General features: G+C 37.5%; 1 protein-coding gene across 1 annotated transcript; it reads left to right on the forward strand.

Annotated features, from left to right (window-relative positions):
- The first annotated feature begins 1,764 nt into the window (after nt 1-1,764).
- On the forward strand, nt 1,765-5,175 carry LOC116777834 (uncharacterized). Its single transcript, XM_032671581.2, has 3 exons — nt 1,765-1,782; nt 2,413-2,465; nt 2,925-5,175. Exons 1-3 carry the CDS (start codon nt 1,765-1,767, stop codon nt 4,969-4,971), a joined length of 2,118 nt encoding a protein of 705 aa, XP_032527472.2. The 3' UTR covers nt 4,972-5,175.
- Nucleotides 5,176-15,166: the final 9,991 nt, after the last annotated feature.

A 15,166-nucleotide genomic window follows, 5' to 3' on the forward strand; every position in this document is an offset into this window, starting at 1 on the left:
TCAATTACTGTGTTTTTAATAAACACATCAAATATTTATAGGGACTCTCGGGACTCGCATCGCAATTCGACACAAGTCTCTTCAAAAATTACCGCATCAATCAAGTAATACATGTCTAATTATTACATACTAATAGATGTTTCCAATCTATTAATATATAGTAATAAATGTTCGACAGCAAGCCCCACCTTATAAGCTATCTTGTCAAAATTTTACTAGCGCGATCTAGATTTTGGCAGAGCCATCTAGATTTTCGTTTCGAAGTACAATTAAACACAGATTCAAACCCTTACACCGCTCCCCCCTGCCAATAGCCCTACTAGTTCGTTGTGAATAAAAACGATTTTAAGTTATTTTAACCAATTATGATTTACATACTTTATTTAAAATACAAATAATTATTGTAGAATTATACATTCAAATTAGAAGTCGCTGAACTCGAATTTTAAGATTGATGTAATTTTAAGATTGATGTAAAGACCTAAATCACTAAACTCGCTATGCATATCGATATGCATATCTTTATTATATTATCTTATTTAAAAGAAGATGATAATCAACTACCTTCTTCCTTAACATCATTTTTTACCCTAATTATACATGTAAAGGTAAAAAATATTTTTTTTTTACAAAAAGCCTCATTTATTCAATTTAGACACAATATGTATTGTGGATCATTAAACACAAGCATGATATATTTGTCACAACCCTGTAATAAAAGTTAACACTCAGTACGGATATTAACGCTTATGCATGTTTGATCCAATTCTAATTACCAATCTTATTATTAATATATATCAAAACATGTTTATAGATAAAAAGCAAGGAATGGTCTGCCAAAAATCTCAAAGCATGAAAAGATTGTTCATATCATGAGGAGATGAAATGAAGGCTTTACTTATCTGTAATAAAAATATTATTACAATATTAGTATATGGAGAGTGTGGTAAACGTGATAACTAATAATAAGAGTTTTTTATAACAATTAAAACAAAATTGGCTGTACCCTCATACAGACAATTTTTGTTTACCTTTATTCTTACCCTTACGAAGTGTGTGTATAGCTTCGTAGCTACCACTGAGATCTCAATGGGGAATATTGTAATATATTTTTTTATTTTTAATAACGTCAATACGATACATTAAAATTATTAAAATTTATTTGATTTCAATAAAAGAGAAACTTCTTATAAATTATATCAACTATGTTACACAAAGTCATAGCAAGCATATAACGGAAATAGAGAACAGACGATAAACAGAATAATCTGTATCAAAATTATACATCATAAAATAAAAATATCACAATAGTTATATTAAAGACTTTATCAATAGAACAGATTTAAACATTTTTGACTAAATTTCTTGATATCAAATTTATTATTGTTTTGTTAAAATTGTTTCATTTTAGCTATTTAGACAAATAACAGGTCATGAAAATTTGACAACTGATTCCAGCCAGTGCAACTTGAAGTAAATTTTGTCTTACCTTAAACTTCATTATATTTAATTTTAAGCTTAAAATAATATTTTTTTAATAAAGTAATGACATAGACGGGAACGTTAAGGCCTAAATGATAAAGAAAACTCTAAAGCATACATAACGCACACATACAATATGTCATTTGAGGCGTGAAAATGAATGTTATAAATGTGCGGCCGCTCTGCCGCCAATTATTATACGAGCCTGAAGACCTGAACGCTTTTGACTGTTGACAATTTTTTATTAAAGTAGTGATAATCGTCGTTAGCCGACGGGAAACAATGGACTGGTTGAAATTGGTCGGTATCTTTGATTGTGTTATGGTTGTGATAGTGATAGTGCCAGAGGACTGTGATATGACGTGAAGGCATCCTTTACATTTTAGTGTTTTTGAAATGGAATGGCTTCGGTTTTTAAACAAAAATGATTATCCATTTTAATATTCAATAGCTGAAAAGTTTTTCATTTATCAATAGTAACATTGCTCGTATTTTAGTTACATAAATAATTTTAAATGTCCAACATTTTGTATTGTTATTTACTAGAAAGTACCATAAATAACAAATTCCTTATCCAAATTTATTGCATTTAAATCATCTTTCTTTCAGGAAAGCAAATATACTTTTATTAAACTTTATTCCATTTATTGTTATTTATTTAGTTTTACATATTTAATATATTATTAAACAATTCAAAAAATATTTGTAATAATATGTTCAACATATTTTTGATTTAAAAATTTAATTTTAGTTTTTCTGAAACATGGAATAAGTTTTTAGAGATATTGATTAAAATATATTAGAATCCAGAAAGTCCAGAAAGAATACGTCTTATTCTTTAACTAATATAGTGTCAACAGTCAACAACAGTCGATGAACTTATTAATTTTCCTTACAACATCGCTATAATAATTATTTTTTTGTTCACAGTTCACTCTTCTTGTAGCTGTTGCATCTATCACAGTTAAGGCAGATGAACCTAAGTAAGTATTTCGATTATAGTGTTTTCAGTAAATCTATTAAAAAAAACTTTAATATATTGATGTATGTTTCTTTCAACTTCAAATGTCGCGGATAAAAGTTTTGCAATGCGATTAAAGGCAGGAATCCTGCACAAGCGATCTTTAAAACACTGCTAGGCGATAAATATTATTTGTCCAATCATTATATAACATCTAATTAGGTGCATTATTATTAAATAACAAGACCAAGCAATCGTTAAAGCAGCAGCGTCACGGTACCGAGAGGGAAAGCCGTTTGAATCACGAATGCCATTGACTTTAACCGGAACCAGCACAAAAAGTAGTCAAGCTTGCATGCGAATGTCATTGCCGTTTTAATAATGCACATTTGCTTTCTTTGTAACCGTGTTATATATTAATAAATTAAATAAAATTTTTATTAAAAGTAAATATGTAGCATTTTTAATATTTCTGTTACAGAAAAAAGATCCGTATACATCTACCACAGAAGGTGAAGCATATACACCATCACAAGAAAATTTATATTACGAACCACCCTGCACCCTCTCAATATGTTCCAGCTTACATGCCAAACGCTGAGGGTTCAGGGGGGGTATCATCGAATGTTGCATTGCCTGCAATGGGAAATATCATTCCTTTGAATTCAGTGGACTTTTTTGAAGAACAACAACCGAGTTTGCCTCATATATCTCAATCTGCTTCCCAAATCTTACCCCTCTACCATGCAAGGGGATATTATGGACCAACGCCATCAGAAATAGAAGAACAAGATTACGACACGATTCCTCTAGAATCCGACTACCCTCCTCCATCTCATTCAAGTCAACCTAAGAAGGTGAAAATCATCAGACTCAACGAACAACCTCGTAAAAAAATAATTCGGAAACCGAAGCCTAAGCGCGTAATCGTTCGTAATAAACCTCATCCAACACCATCTCCCGATGTAGAACACCCAGTGTCAACATTTCACGAGCATTTTTATTCAGATGTTGATGGATCTGGAACTATAAGAAAAATAAAAAAACCTCCACGAGTTGAAAAAATTGTAGATGGTGACACAGAACATATACATACATATAGCGAAGAACATATTCACAAATTGTTTTTTGATCATGGGCCGAAAATTGCGGGAGTAGTCGGTGTTGATCCACTTGCTAGTATGTCATCATTTTCTGGAGGACAAGCAATTATACCTCTCAAGAGTGGCGCAGCATTCGTTGCTTTACCAACTCATCAATCTGCGGGATTAACTGCAGTAGGTCAAATTGCTAATAACCCACAATTTGAATATGCCTCTTTTAATCCACGAGAAGTTACTCATGATCATATCTTTCATGATCATGGCGAAATAACATCCGACATTGAATTGAACAAGGAAGCTTTAGGACTGCCACCTAAAGTGTCATATAATACTCAAGGATTAAAAATAGGTGGAAGTCAAAAGAGACCAAAACCAAAAATCCCTCATAAATCTAAGAAAATTAATAAACCGACAGATTTTTCTTATTATGAAAATATATACGCTAGCAAACCAATTAAACAAAGGCCGTTGCTATCCACGCAAATTTTTGATGAATCTGCAGAAGCTGATTTAGAAGACTATAGATCTTCTCAAGACATTAATTTAAGAGAAAATAATAAAATATCACGTAAACCGTCATTTTTTAGACAAACGTCAAACGATTATCGTGGACAACAAGCTAGCGTACCAGCACCTTTTGCTGTTTCGCCATCAGTTATACATGAGTATAAACGGAATTCAGCGTCTGTTCCTGCAGCTCTCACAAAAATAAAAGATCCATTTGCAAATTTTAAAGACGCGTACTCTAATAATTTTGAATACGATACATATGCATCTTCTTCAAATCAGTATACCTCCGAAGATAAAAATGACGGCGGATATGCTCAAGAAAAAAGAACTAACAAAAAATCATTATCTGATCAAAATATTAATTTTGGTGGACAAGAATACATTTCTTTCGTAGACCATATAAACAATGAGAGTACTTTTGATGACATTGATGATGGCCCTACAGCTCTAGAAGATGTAGAAGACATTGATAAATCAAAACTAAGCGATAATTCTAAAGAGACTTTCTTTTCGTCAAATGATGTTTCTTCGGCTCAACAGTATTTGCCATTAACCTCTAAAACTTCACAAGCTGATCAAACTAGAAGACCTGAAGCTGCAAAGGATAATTATCGCTATACAGATATTTTAGTACCTTCAACAACATCTTATTCACAAGATTTTCCGTCAACACTACCTTCGGTTCAACGTAGCGACCCAAACAAAAAAACAGTCAGTGACATTTCAAGGTATAGAGATACATCAAATTCAAAAATAAGTAATAGAAATAGAGAAGTTTACCATCATACAAATCAGCATAACAGTTTACTAGATAACAGGGAAAATTTCAAAACAAAGTCTGTACAAAACCAGGATATTTTTTCCCAAGACCCTAGCATAGTTAAAGGGAAACTAAAATACGGTGATAAAATTTAAATCTACGAACTTTATTGTAATTAGTACCGGTAGGATATTTGTAAATATATATTACTCTAATTCTATTGCTGATATTATAATATGGACGTTGTCAGTAATACCCAAAGTCGGAAAACACGTCAGTGATAAAACCTATATTATTACCATATTTATTGAAAAATTTAGCTTAAAACAATGAAAAAGTATGTATGCATTATAGTCAAATCCCACATAAAGTTAAAATAAATTTAATGTAAAACAGAACTTTTTATTCACTGTTTTATTTACAAGTCTAGTGCAAAATTATCTTTACAGATCTTTATCATGTCCACCCAACAGTTCAACTCGGTTGACACTAGTCGAAGACAGCAATTAATGATTGAGTAAGGATTGTTCATGATGATCATAAAATAAATTGTAATTTTAATAGATGATTTTCTTCGAAACAATTTATTCAATTTCGACTTTACAGCCACAATGAAAAAAGTAAAATAGTAAATCTGTGAAATTAACATATACAGCCTAAATAGCGACGCATTTTTTATTTGACTATGAAAAAGCTAATATCACTTTAATGTAGTAATTATTTTTGGGTGTCCTCCCCTTTTGGCTGCATCTAAAAGATTCGGACAAAAGACTTTTTATAACTGAAATAGTCCAAAGTTACAGACATCAACGAAATATGTCTACAAATTCTACACAATTCTGCTACTCGTCATGTTATCACTCACACATTTCCTTTTATATGCAATCCAATAAACTCTAACAATCTTTTTTTGAACTTTCTTCTATTTTTCCATCCACCAACGTCATTACTTGTTACTTATAACTTTCTTCCACATAATCATATTTTCTATTCTTGCAATACGCGCATATCATACTATTCGCTCCGCTTTCAGTTTTTTAGTCACTGGTAAAACTTTAGATCGCTTGTAACATACTCATCCTTCTCAGCATTTTCATTTCATCCGCAAAAAATCGCCTCTTTTTCTTTTTCTTCTTCTCTGTATCCCTACACTCAGCTTCTTACAATATGACATATTTTATAACTGCCTCTTACAAGCTACCTATTAATTTAAGAGGCATTTCAGGATCGTATATAGTGGCTGAGACATCATCAGACGCACGCTGAGTTGAGTCTCCGCCTGATAGCCCGATGAATGTCCCCCCCCCCCCCCCATCAATCTGCAAAAGTGACCCGAGATAGCTAAAATTGTAACAGACTGCGTGAGTCATCACATTGATTGGACTGGAGATACTGTCAAAATCACAACTCATATGTTAAGTTTATGAGTACCTAATTATTATTATTTTTTTCGGACATTTGGCAATGGCAAGAGACTATTTCAAGGTTGTTGTTTATCTCCAATAGAATTTATATTGTAAATAAAATTTTAGTACATAAACTAATTAGCAATGAGAAAAAATGGTATGGTAAGGAAAAAGGGGGTATCGGTTCGAGTTCAATAATAAATACACGGAATCCATTTCAGCAATCTCGCAATACTGACAGGTAACCCCAAACACTATCAAGTACTATTGGATAGAATGAGGACAAAACCAAATAAATGTCGCTGTCTGTGTCTCGGTAGGCGGAATACAAGATATACCTCATACGATCCGGGATTATCGTTAGGAAGTCAATGCGTTTCTACGGTTACGAAAAATGCACCATTTAAATTTCTCGGTCGTAAAATTGATAATATAGATCCTACTCCATCTTTAGAAGGAATAGTAGAAAGCTTTTTAAATGATCTCAACAAAGTAGATAGCCAACAGATTAGTAACGTCAAAAAAGGTGCATCGACAACAATTAACTTCACGTTTAAGTTGGCCATTACTCGTCAATGATTTTAATAAAACCCTTTTATCAAAATTAGATGTAGGCGTCATAAAGATGTTGAATTTGTGACTTGGGCTCGCGGTAACGGCTGATTCATCAGCTTTATTCAGGGATCACAATAGTTTTGGGACGAGTCTAAAAAGGCCATCGGAGCTCTATAAACACCAGAGAGTTTCCAAGAGATATATCCTGCGGAAATCCCATGATGACATGGTTACATCGCTCCCAAAAGACAAAGGTGCCCCAGAGCTATAGTCAAGAGTCAATTCCATAAGCAGTTTATGATACAAGCACAAAGGAACAGAGTAGGGTTAGAATCAAATAAGAAATTCCAAGATACGGATAGATTGAAGTCTTTTATTCGGCAAGATGAGAATGATAAATATAAGATCCATGCAATGAGTTTAGAGATGCAGAACGAGGGGTTAGACATAGGAGATTTTTACGTCCAATTAGCATTAAAATGGCGCATCTTAATTTATGATTGGTCGCCAGCATTGCTAAAATTTTATCTCAATGAGTTCCAAATGACGCTCCCAGATCAGAGTAATTTAGTAAGATGGGGTAAAGGTACCGAATAAACTTGCTATATTTGGAAAGGCAGTTGGAAGTGCTAAGCATTTGCTGGTGGGATGTAAGGTACTCCTGGATAGCGGACAATACTCGCTTCGTCACGATAGGATACGGGAAATCATACGTTAGTCTGTTAGGCTTTCGTTACGGTTATTCTTTCCGTAACCAGAACGCAAAGGGTAATAACCACAAACGAGTGATCAGTAGATTTTATGAGAGAAGGCACTAGGACTACAAAATTAAACGTCAAGCCTTACTCTATCGTTAAAGCAGCTTCGTGTTGAAATATGATGATGGATACGTATGAGAAACAATACAAAATCCCAGAGGATATTTGTGCGTCGTCCTTCAAACCAGACATATTTATGTATTCGTGAATTTTAAAGCGCGTTGTTATAATAGAGTTTACGGTTCCTTAGGAAACCAAAATCCCCAAAGATCATGCGATCAAGGTCAATAAATATTACGAGCTCACAAACGAACTCCCTAGAAATAGGTTCATCGTGGATTTGTACGTTGTAGAAGTGGGAGCGAGAGGTATAACGGCAAAATCTCTCTACAACCTACTAAAAGACTTAGGCCTGTCCAGAACTATTATCAATTCATACCTGGAACGTACTTCCAAGGCAGCCCTAGTAGGTTCTTTTCAAATTTGGTAAGGTAGAGTGAGGAGCTTGGACAGTGGAGATTAGTGTTTAACGCGCGTCATTTAGCGGCCCCTTAAACCTAAACCTGGGTCGCAAGTCTCAGGCACTGTTGGAGCTCCGCTCCCTGCAACGCGATGGACCCGGCACCCGCACGGTGAATCCATTGAATGCTAAGAGGTTTCGTCTCAAATCTTTTTTCCATCAATTTCTTTCATAGTTTGAGAGATCTTTATTGCCCTATAATTTTTACATTCTTGCATATATTCCTTCATCTTGAAGATGAACCGGGTAGCTGTGGAATAATTATGCGATATCTTTTCCTTCATTTAAGAGTTAATTAACAAATTAAGTTAAACAATTTCATCCACCTAGATGTATCGTGTTCCAAACTTAAACTAGCCTACCTCAAGATAATTCTTCATTCCGTTTACCACTCCGTTAGCCCCATCCGTGTTTACTAGTCTTACTAAGCCCATATATTTCACCATCGAATTCTCTTTTTTCATTCGTGTTTCATTAATATTAATAATAACTATTTTACTATTCTTTGATTTTATCTTCATTCGATATAATCACTGGCAATTTTTCTTTCTTACACTTCATATGTCTAATATCCTTTCGATATTCATTCGACTTGGATAGCCGAAACTAGAAATTTTGGCCGTCAGGATTCTCTAGTGACCTTACTAGCTGATCATAATATCCTTTAACTAATGTTATGTCAAATTTTGTTACAACATATTTCATCTCCATTCAAAGTGCTTCAAGAACTTTTATTTTTCTCTATCACGAATGACCTTTATCACAAATCACGTTTTTTGCGAAGCAAAATACTGAAGTCAGAAGTATAATAATTAATTTCTTAATAATTGACTCCACCCAGAGCTTTTGTGACTGTTTTGAAAAGCTTATTGTCTTCTTGATAACTTTTTTTTTTTTTGTTGACGGGGGGAAATCTTCGTAAGACTTCCGGCCGCGTGGGGGACGCGACCGGGGCATGTGGGATTCTTACCCACTAAAACCCCCCGATGTCCTCTTTCTGCGCTATCGCGGGGGACGTGGGAACTGTTTAACTACCACGACCCCGCAGCGCTTGCCTCTCCCGGCTTCGTCCGGGCTTGGCTCTGCCCAGTGCGGCGGCTTGGTGACGTGCCGCCGCTTGCCTCTCCGAGAGCTCCCCGGACATTGGGGAGCTTGCTTCTCGGGCCCTCTTGATGTGAGCGGCGATCCCCCGATCGCCGCCCACGGGCTAGGCGTCCAATTCCATGGCAGGCGGGGCGAGAACCGCTCCTCCTCCGCCATTGGCCTTGGGCTTTTTAGGCCGGGCCTTCCTTGGTGCCCTTCGCGTCTTTGTTGCTTTCGTGCCGGGGAGAGACGGCCTTGCGACGCAGCCGCTTGCCCCCAGCACGTGTGCCCTCTCTGCTTTGCCAGCAGCCTCGCACAAGAGGCAGTTTGGCGCTGCCTCGCACTCGGCCGCCTTGTGACCCGAAGTCCCGCACCGGAAACATCTCCGGCTACGGTCCTCCGGGTGCTGGCACTTCACTGCCACGTGGCCGGTGTCAAGGCAGCGGAAGCAGCGCTTAGGCCTCGCGGCCAGCAGCACCACCCTCGCCGACACCCAGCCGATCATCAGCCGCCCGGAGCTGCTGAGCTTCTTGGCGGCTGCGACCGGGACGCGCATCCATACGGACGCGTCGCCCCGTGGCCCAACCACCAGTTTACCCGCCCGAATGTCCCCAACCGAGCACCCTCCTTCCTTTGCGACCGCTTGGATGACGTCGGCGGTCGCTACGGATTCGTCCAGCCCGGCGATGCGGATCTCCGCACTTCGAACCGGACGGGCGACTTTCACGACGTCTGAGGGCAGGACGGACCTCAGCCGCTCAGCCAAGGCGTCCGCCTTTTCCTGCGCTCCCTCACCGTCGATGGTGAGGACGCGCGCACCAGTTTCGGCTAAGCGGAAACCGAGCCTGGGGATGCCGAGTTCCCCCAAGTCGATCGCCGCCTTAGCCTGCGTCAGCAAACCGACATATGTCACCCCTTTCTCCGCGGCGTCCGCTGCTAAGGTGAGCGTGACTGCCGCGGTGGTCGGTGAACGAAGCTTCACCTTCCTCTTCTTCTTTTTCTTCTTCTTTGGGGTGGCTTTAGCTGGAGTAGCCACCCCCTTCTTCTTGTTCGCCTTTCGTGACCCGTCTGTAATGTGCGGGCCTTCGGCGGTAGAGGGACTGGATGTGGCCCCTTCATTTCTCTGCTCCGCCTCTTGAGCAGCCAATAATGGTTGCTTTGTTTGATGTCGCCTCCTGGCCGGCGCAGGGCGGGCCGCTTTCGCGGCTGCAGCGGTTGTTGTAACCGCAGCGATGTCTGCATATGTGGGGGCAGCCGTCACCTTTTGGGGCTCTGGGCCCTTCCGCTTCGGTGCCTCTATGGCACCTGTTACTTCTACAGCCAGGGCAGGCCGTCTTCGAGGCTCCGGCAGAAGGCGGTCCTCAATGCCGGCCAGCCTGGCGTCCAGCATTGTGCCGAGGGTCTGGAGGTTTTTTCTCGAAACCTCGTCCATCAGCTGGCGAATTTCTTTTTCGGCCGGGCGGTAGGCCTGTCGGCGCAACTCCTCCATCTCTCGGCGCAGGTCCGCCACCTGTGCGAGGAGTTGCGTATTTTGCGCCTCCAACCGCTTGATCTCCTCCGAAGAGAAGCGCTCCCTCAACTCCGAGACGGCCGTCCTTATATTGACGACCGCCTCTTTGAGGCATTTTGTGAAGGTGCCCTTCAAATTTCCTGACCTCGTGGCGACCATCAGAATGTTCGCCAACGAGGCCTCGACACTTTTAGTCAGAGCGGCATTGGTTTGCGCTGACACATTCTCAATTGTCGCAGCGTTCGGTACAGGGCTTGCGCTCCTTGACGCGCTTCTCTCTTTCGCTCTCTTAACTATTTCGGCCACATCCTTCTCGGCCTGAAGCCGAAAGGCCTCCTCCTTCGCCTTGTTGTAGGCAGCTTGGGCCGTCGCGAGGCCGACATACTGGCCAGGCATTGGTGGCCGCCTACGTCCCTTTTTAGAAGTGGGTGCCGCCCCTCTGCTCAAGGCGTGCATCCCGTCACTTTCTGTTTTCCTCTTGCGAGGCCTGTCTGCTCCGGTCATTGATGACCTTCCGGACTCCAGCGACATAGCGCTGAAGGCCGAGGAGTCAGAGAGATCGTCGTCACTATCTCTATCACTTCTGTCCAGTCCGGTTGGTAGCCTTGTGAGCAGAACGCGCGGAATGCGCGACGCGGCTCCGAGGCCCAACTCGCGCTCAAACTGATTGCTAGCGTTGGTCTCTTCGACATCAGTTACAGGGTCCGGTCTCGACACGGTAAGGTGCGCCGAGCCCGGCCTAATGCCCAAAGCCGAAACGTTTTGCAAGTCGGAATCCGTTGTCATATTGCCATGGTCGTTCTACTTCTCCTCTCTTCTTCTCCTCCGATCGTATTGGTGGCACCCCCCGTATACATGGGCCGACCCCCCGCCGAAGCGGGAGTGTGGGATTCCCCGGCAATAATACCCGGACCCACCCGGGGACTATTTTTCTCAACACGATTTTCCATTTTTTGTTTTGACCCTTTGAGGTAGGGCCAGACCTGGTGCCCTTGGGACGAGCCGCCTGCTCGCCATGCATCCCAAGGCCGGGCACCAGAACCAAAGATTAGGGGCCGTGTAAGCCCATCCATCAGCATTCATCCATCACACATTCACAAGCCTTTCATTCTACGGGCTGTTCCCCCAGCCCGGACCGAGACCCCAAAACGAGGTCAAGGTCCCCCTCCCCGTGACTGACTGCACCGGAAAAGCCGGTGGGCGATGGGGTCGTCACGTCCCGACGCCGGAGTCTTCTTGATAACTGCATCAACATACGTATAACATCTAAATTATTTTCTATTTAATTGAATCACTTCAAAACCCACAATTTGATGAAAAAGCTTATAAGAGCTTTAAGAAGTTTTCCATTACGTTAATATTATAAACATATAATAGGTGTATTCTTTGATATTAGCTTACAGTCAATCTCAGATTTTAATGCAAGAAAATTCTTTTAGTATTCAACAAACATAAAAATGTGAATTTTTGTAACAGAGATATATCTCATAAGCCCTTACAATTGCAAAAGATATCAATTCTTAAAAAACTACGGAAAACGAATGATTAAAACAATCTACAGTTACTAACTACGCTTACTCTATATACGTTCCTTCGTATTTTGTCATAACAGTCAAACCATTCTAATAAGTTATCACCATTACTCAGCGTTTTATCGTTGTGGCAAATAATGAAAAGACATAATCGGTCAAAAGTTTATTCAAAGTATATGTAATTTACATGTCCTTGTTTCTGCTCCTCGATGGATAACTAAATATATGGAAAAAGTAAGGTCAGAAAAACTTAATATCTTGATCAAAAACTAATGTTATATTTAAAATATTTACAGAAAAGGCTCAACATGGATATAAAAACATTTTTCAATATTATTTGTTCTTAAAATATAGGTGAAGGTATGCTAGAATTTAACCATTTCCCTTCTTTTTCCGTCTTATTTTACTTTTATTTTAAAAAATATGTAATAATATAAAATTCGTCATACTAGTTTGTAAACAATAAAAAAATAAAAGTATTATTTGCAATCTTAGACTAAAACCTTGGCAAATTTTGTTGAACATCCTAAAACTATTTTTTTTCTGAAGGATTACTAGATTATTATTAAAGCGTTTTTAATATTTTATTTTAGTTTTGCATTATTCAATTTAGTTATATTTAATTTTTCACACTTCTGTTTATATTTAATCTATACTTTGATTTAATATTTAATAATATGTTTTAATACTCGTCTGTTATAAATACTACACCTTGAATAGCAAAAAAGGTATTTGTCTATATAATCAAAATTTGAAAAAAAATTGTTACTAAAGTAACTGTAAACTTTTTAAACGAAATCCACATTAATATTATTTAAAATATGTAAGATTTTCATAAGCTATAATTATAAAAATTCTTCTTTTTTAATATTCAATGCTTGGCCACGGGATTAATTTTCGTCATTGGCTTGTTGGCTAACATGAAAAATTTTGTTTTCCTTAGCTATATCACTTTGACACCAAATACAGTACGCTCTATATTCTTAGCAGGCGTTGACTTAAGAAAATATCTATTATACTGCATCGCTTGCATATAAGCAAAGGAGCTTAGTTGTTAAAGGTATATGTGGGCGTGTGGACGTATGAATGTATAGCCGTATCGAGGTGTGAAATTATAAAAGTTAGAAAAATCAAACAGTCGATCAAAAAAGGAGGCATTTTAGTATCCAAAACAAGCTTGGAACATTTTTCTGTTTGCCACACTCAGTAGAAGCGTATCTTTGTAATAACTAAACTGATTTTCACTTTGTCATGAATTGAAAGAAGATTTTGTAATAAATACTGTCAACACTTACATAATAATCGATTTAAAGTGTAATTTTTTCTCTATACTAATCGAACCACATAAGAGTAAAGGTTCGATTGTTGTTACGTAAAGTTTGAACTAAGCACAGGAGCTTGAATTTGAGTTACGTAATCTTAGAAAAGCACAGTGGTTATAATCAAGAAGTGTTTGTAAAGTTGCTTGTCACGCCTTTCATAGTAGGCTTGATACTATCTTTATTAATATTATCGTGACTATATGTCAAGCAAAAAAAAAATATTTTTGAAATAAAACTATAGCTTTGTGTTTTTTTTTTTATACAGTTCTTCTCGAATATAATCTTATAAGAGAATAAGTAACTGGACAGTCTAACATCGATAAGCATTCTGAGCAACACACCTTGGAGCTCACAAGAGATAACATCAAAGCGACGACGACTAAAACTGGGTTGCACACTACAAAGAATGAAATTCAAAACTAATACCCACCGCGAAAGCAACTTTAGACAACTCTGAGAAACCCTTCAGTTGGAATTATCATTAGAAGTCCTCAGAATCCGATAAAGTCTGTCCGTTATCCCGCACTCGAAAGGTATACAGTATCTACTCATATACTATTTTCATATATTTAAAATCGTAAACTGATATAACAAAGCCCTTTTAGGAATAAATATTTCGTTTAAGATAGTGGTTTTATAATCGTTCATAAAATTTGTGAGTGTTTACAATATTAGAAATATTATATTTCATACTGTGATTGTTAAAATTCTATATGTTCCAGTTGATTTTAATTCGAATATCAATAATAATCAAATAGTTATGAAAAAAACTTCAAATGATTTCCTACTATTAAATAAAAACATTAGGGTGGCTTACATAAGACCCACTCGCACATACACAAATTCATAATAACTCGTTAATATAACTAATATATAATTTAAAGGAGGACGAAATAATTATAACACAGACTAGCGTTTCGTTTGGGAGGCCCAAAACTTTTAAGGTCATCTGCATAAGATTAAATTCTTTTTTGGATAAAAATCTGTAATTGCATAAGATGAAGGCGTAATTTCTACGGACGCTACTTTCACATAAAAATTATATAAATTACTCTTATATTGTTTCATCAAATGTTTGTTGTGTAAAGTTAAGAATGTGTAGTGATTATTATGAGGAATTCTTAATTGTCATACACATAAGATACAATTAAGTTTAAATTGGATTTTATATAACAAGTAAAAGTAAGCCGTTATGTAAAACGCGCACCTTAAGGATAATAACGACTTGAGGAAGGTCAAAGTAATTGCTGAGAAAGTGACTCGATGTTGTGTTCCCAGACGCATGTTTAAAGCTAAGACTAGCGAAAGATAATTTATGTTACCTTTGATATACAGACGTGTGTTTTCTTTTCTGCCTTACTTTACTAAGGTTTTAATATATTTTACTTTTTTCATTAGTCTTACCTTATTGGATTGTATAATATATAGTTTTTCGTGTTAGATTTCCGACATTAGAGAATTCGATTTATCAAATTTTTATTATTATTATCAAATTTATCAAATTTTTTAATATTGAATTTTTCAATGTTTGAAAAAAAACAACAGATCTCGAAAGCATACGGGAATTAAAAAGTCATTAATATACAAAAGTACACTTATAAATATTATTCTTAACAGAGTTATTAAATGTTCAAATATCATCCGATCAATAAAATGTGAAAAAA

Source organism: Danaus plexippus, chromosome Z (genome assembly GCF_018135715.1).
Source record: "Danaus plexippus chromosome Z, MEX_DaPlex, whole genome shotgun sequence".
Classification (NCBI taxonomy): domain Eukaryota; kingdom Metazoa; phylum Arthropoda; class Insecta; order Lepidoptera; family Nymphalidae; genus Danaus; species Danaus plexippus.

What these genes read in the sequence shown, in the direction of transcription:
- LOC116777834 (XM_032671581.2), top strand. An exon ending in GTTAAGGCAGATGAACCTAA is followed by an intron (nt 2,466 to 2,924) that starts GTAAGTATTTCG and finishes TTTCTGTTACAG; the next exon opens with AAAAAAGATCCGTATACATC.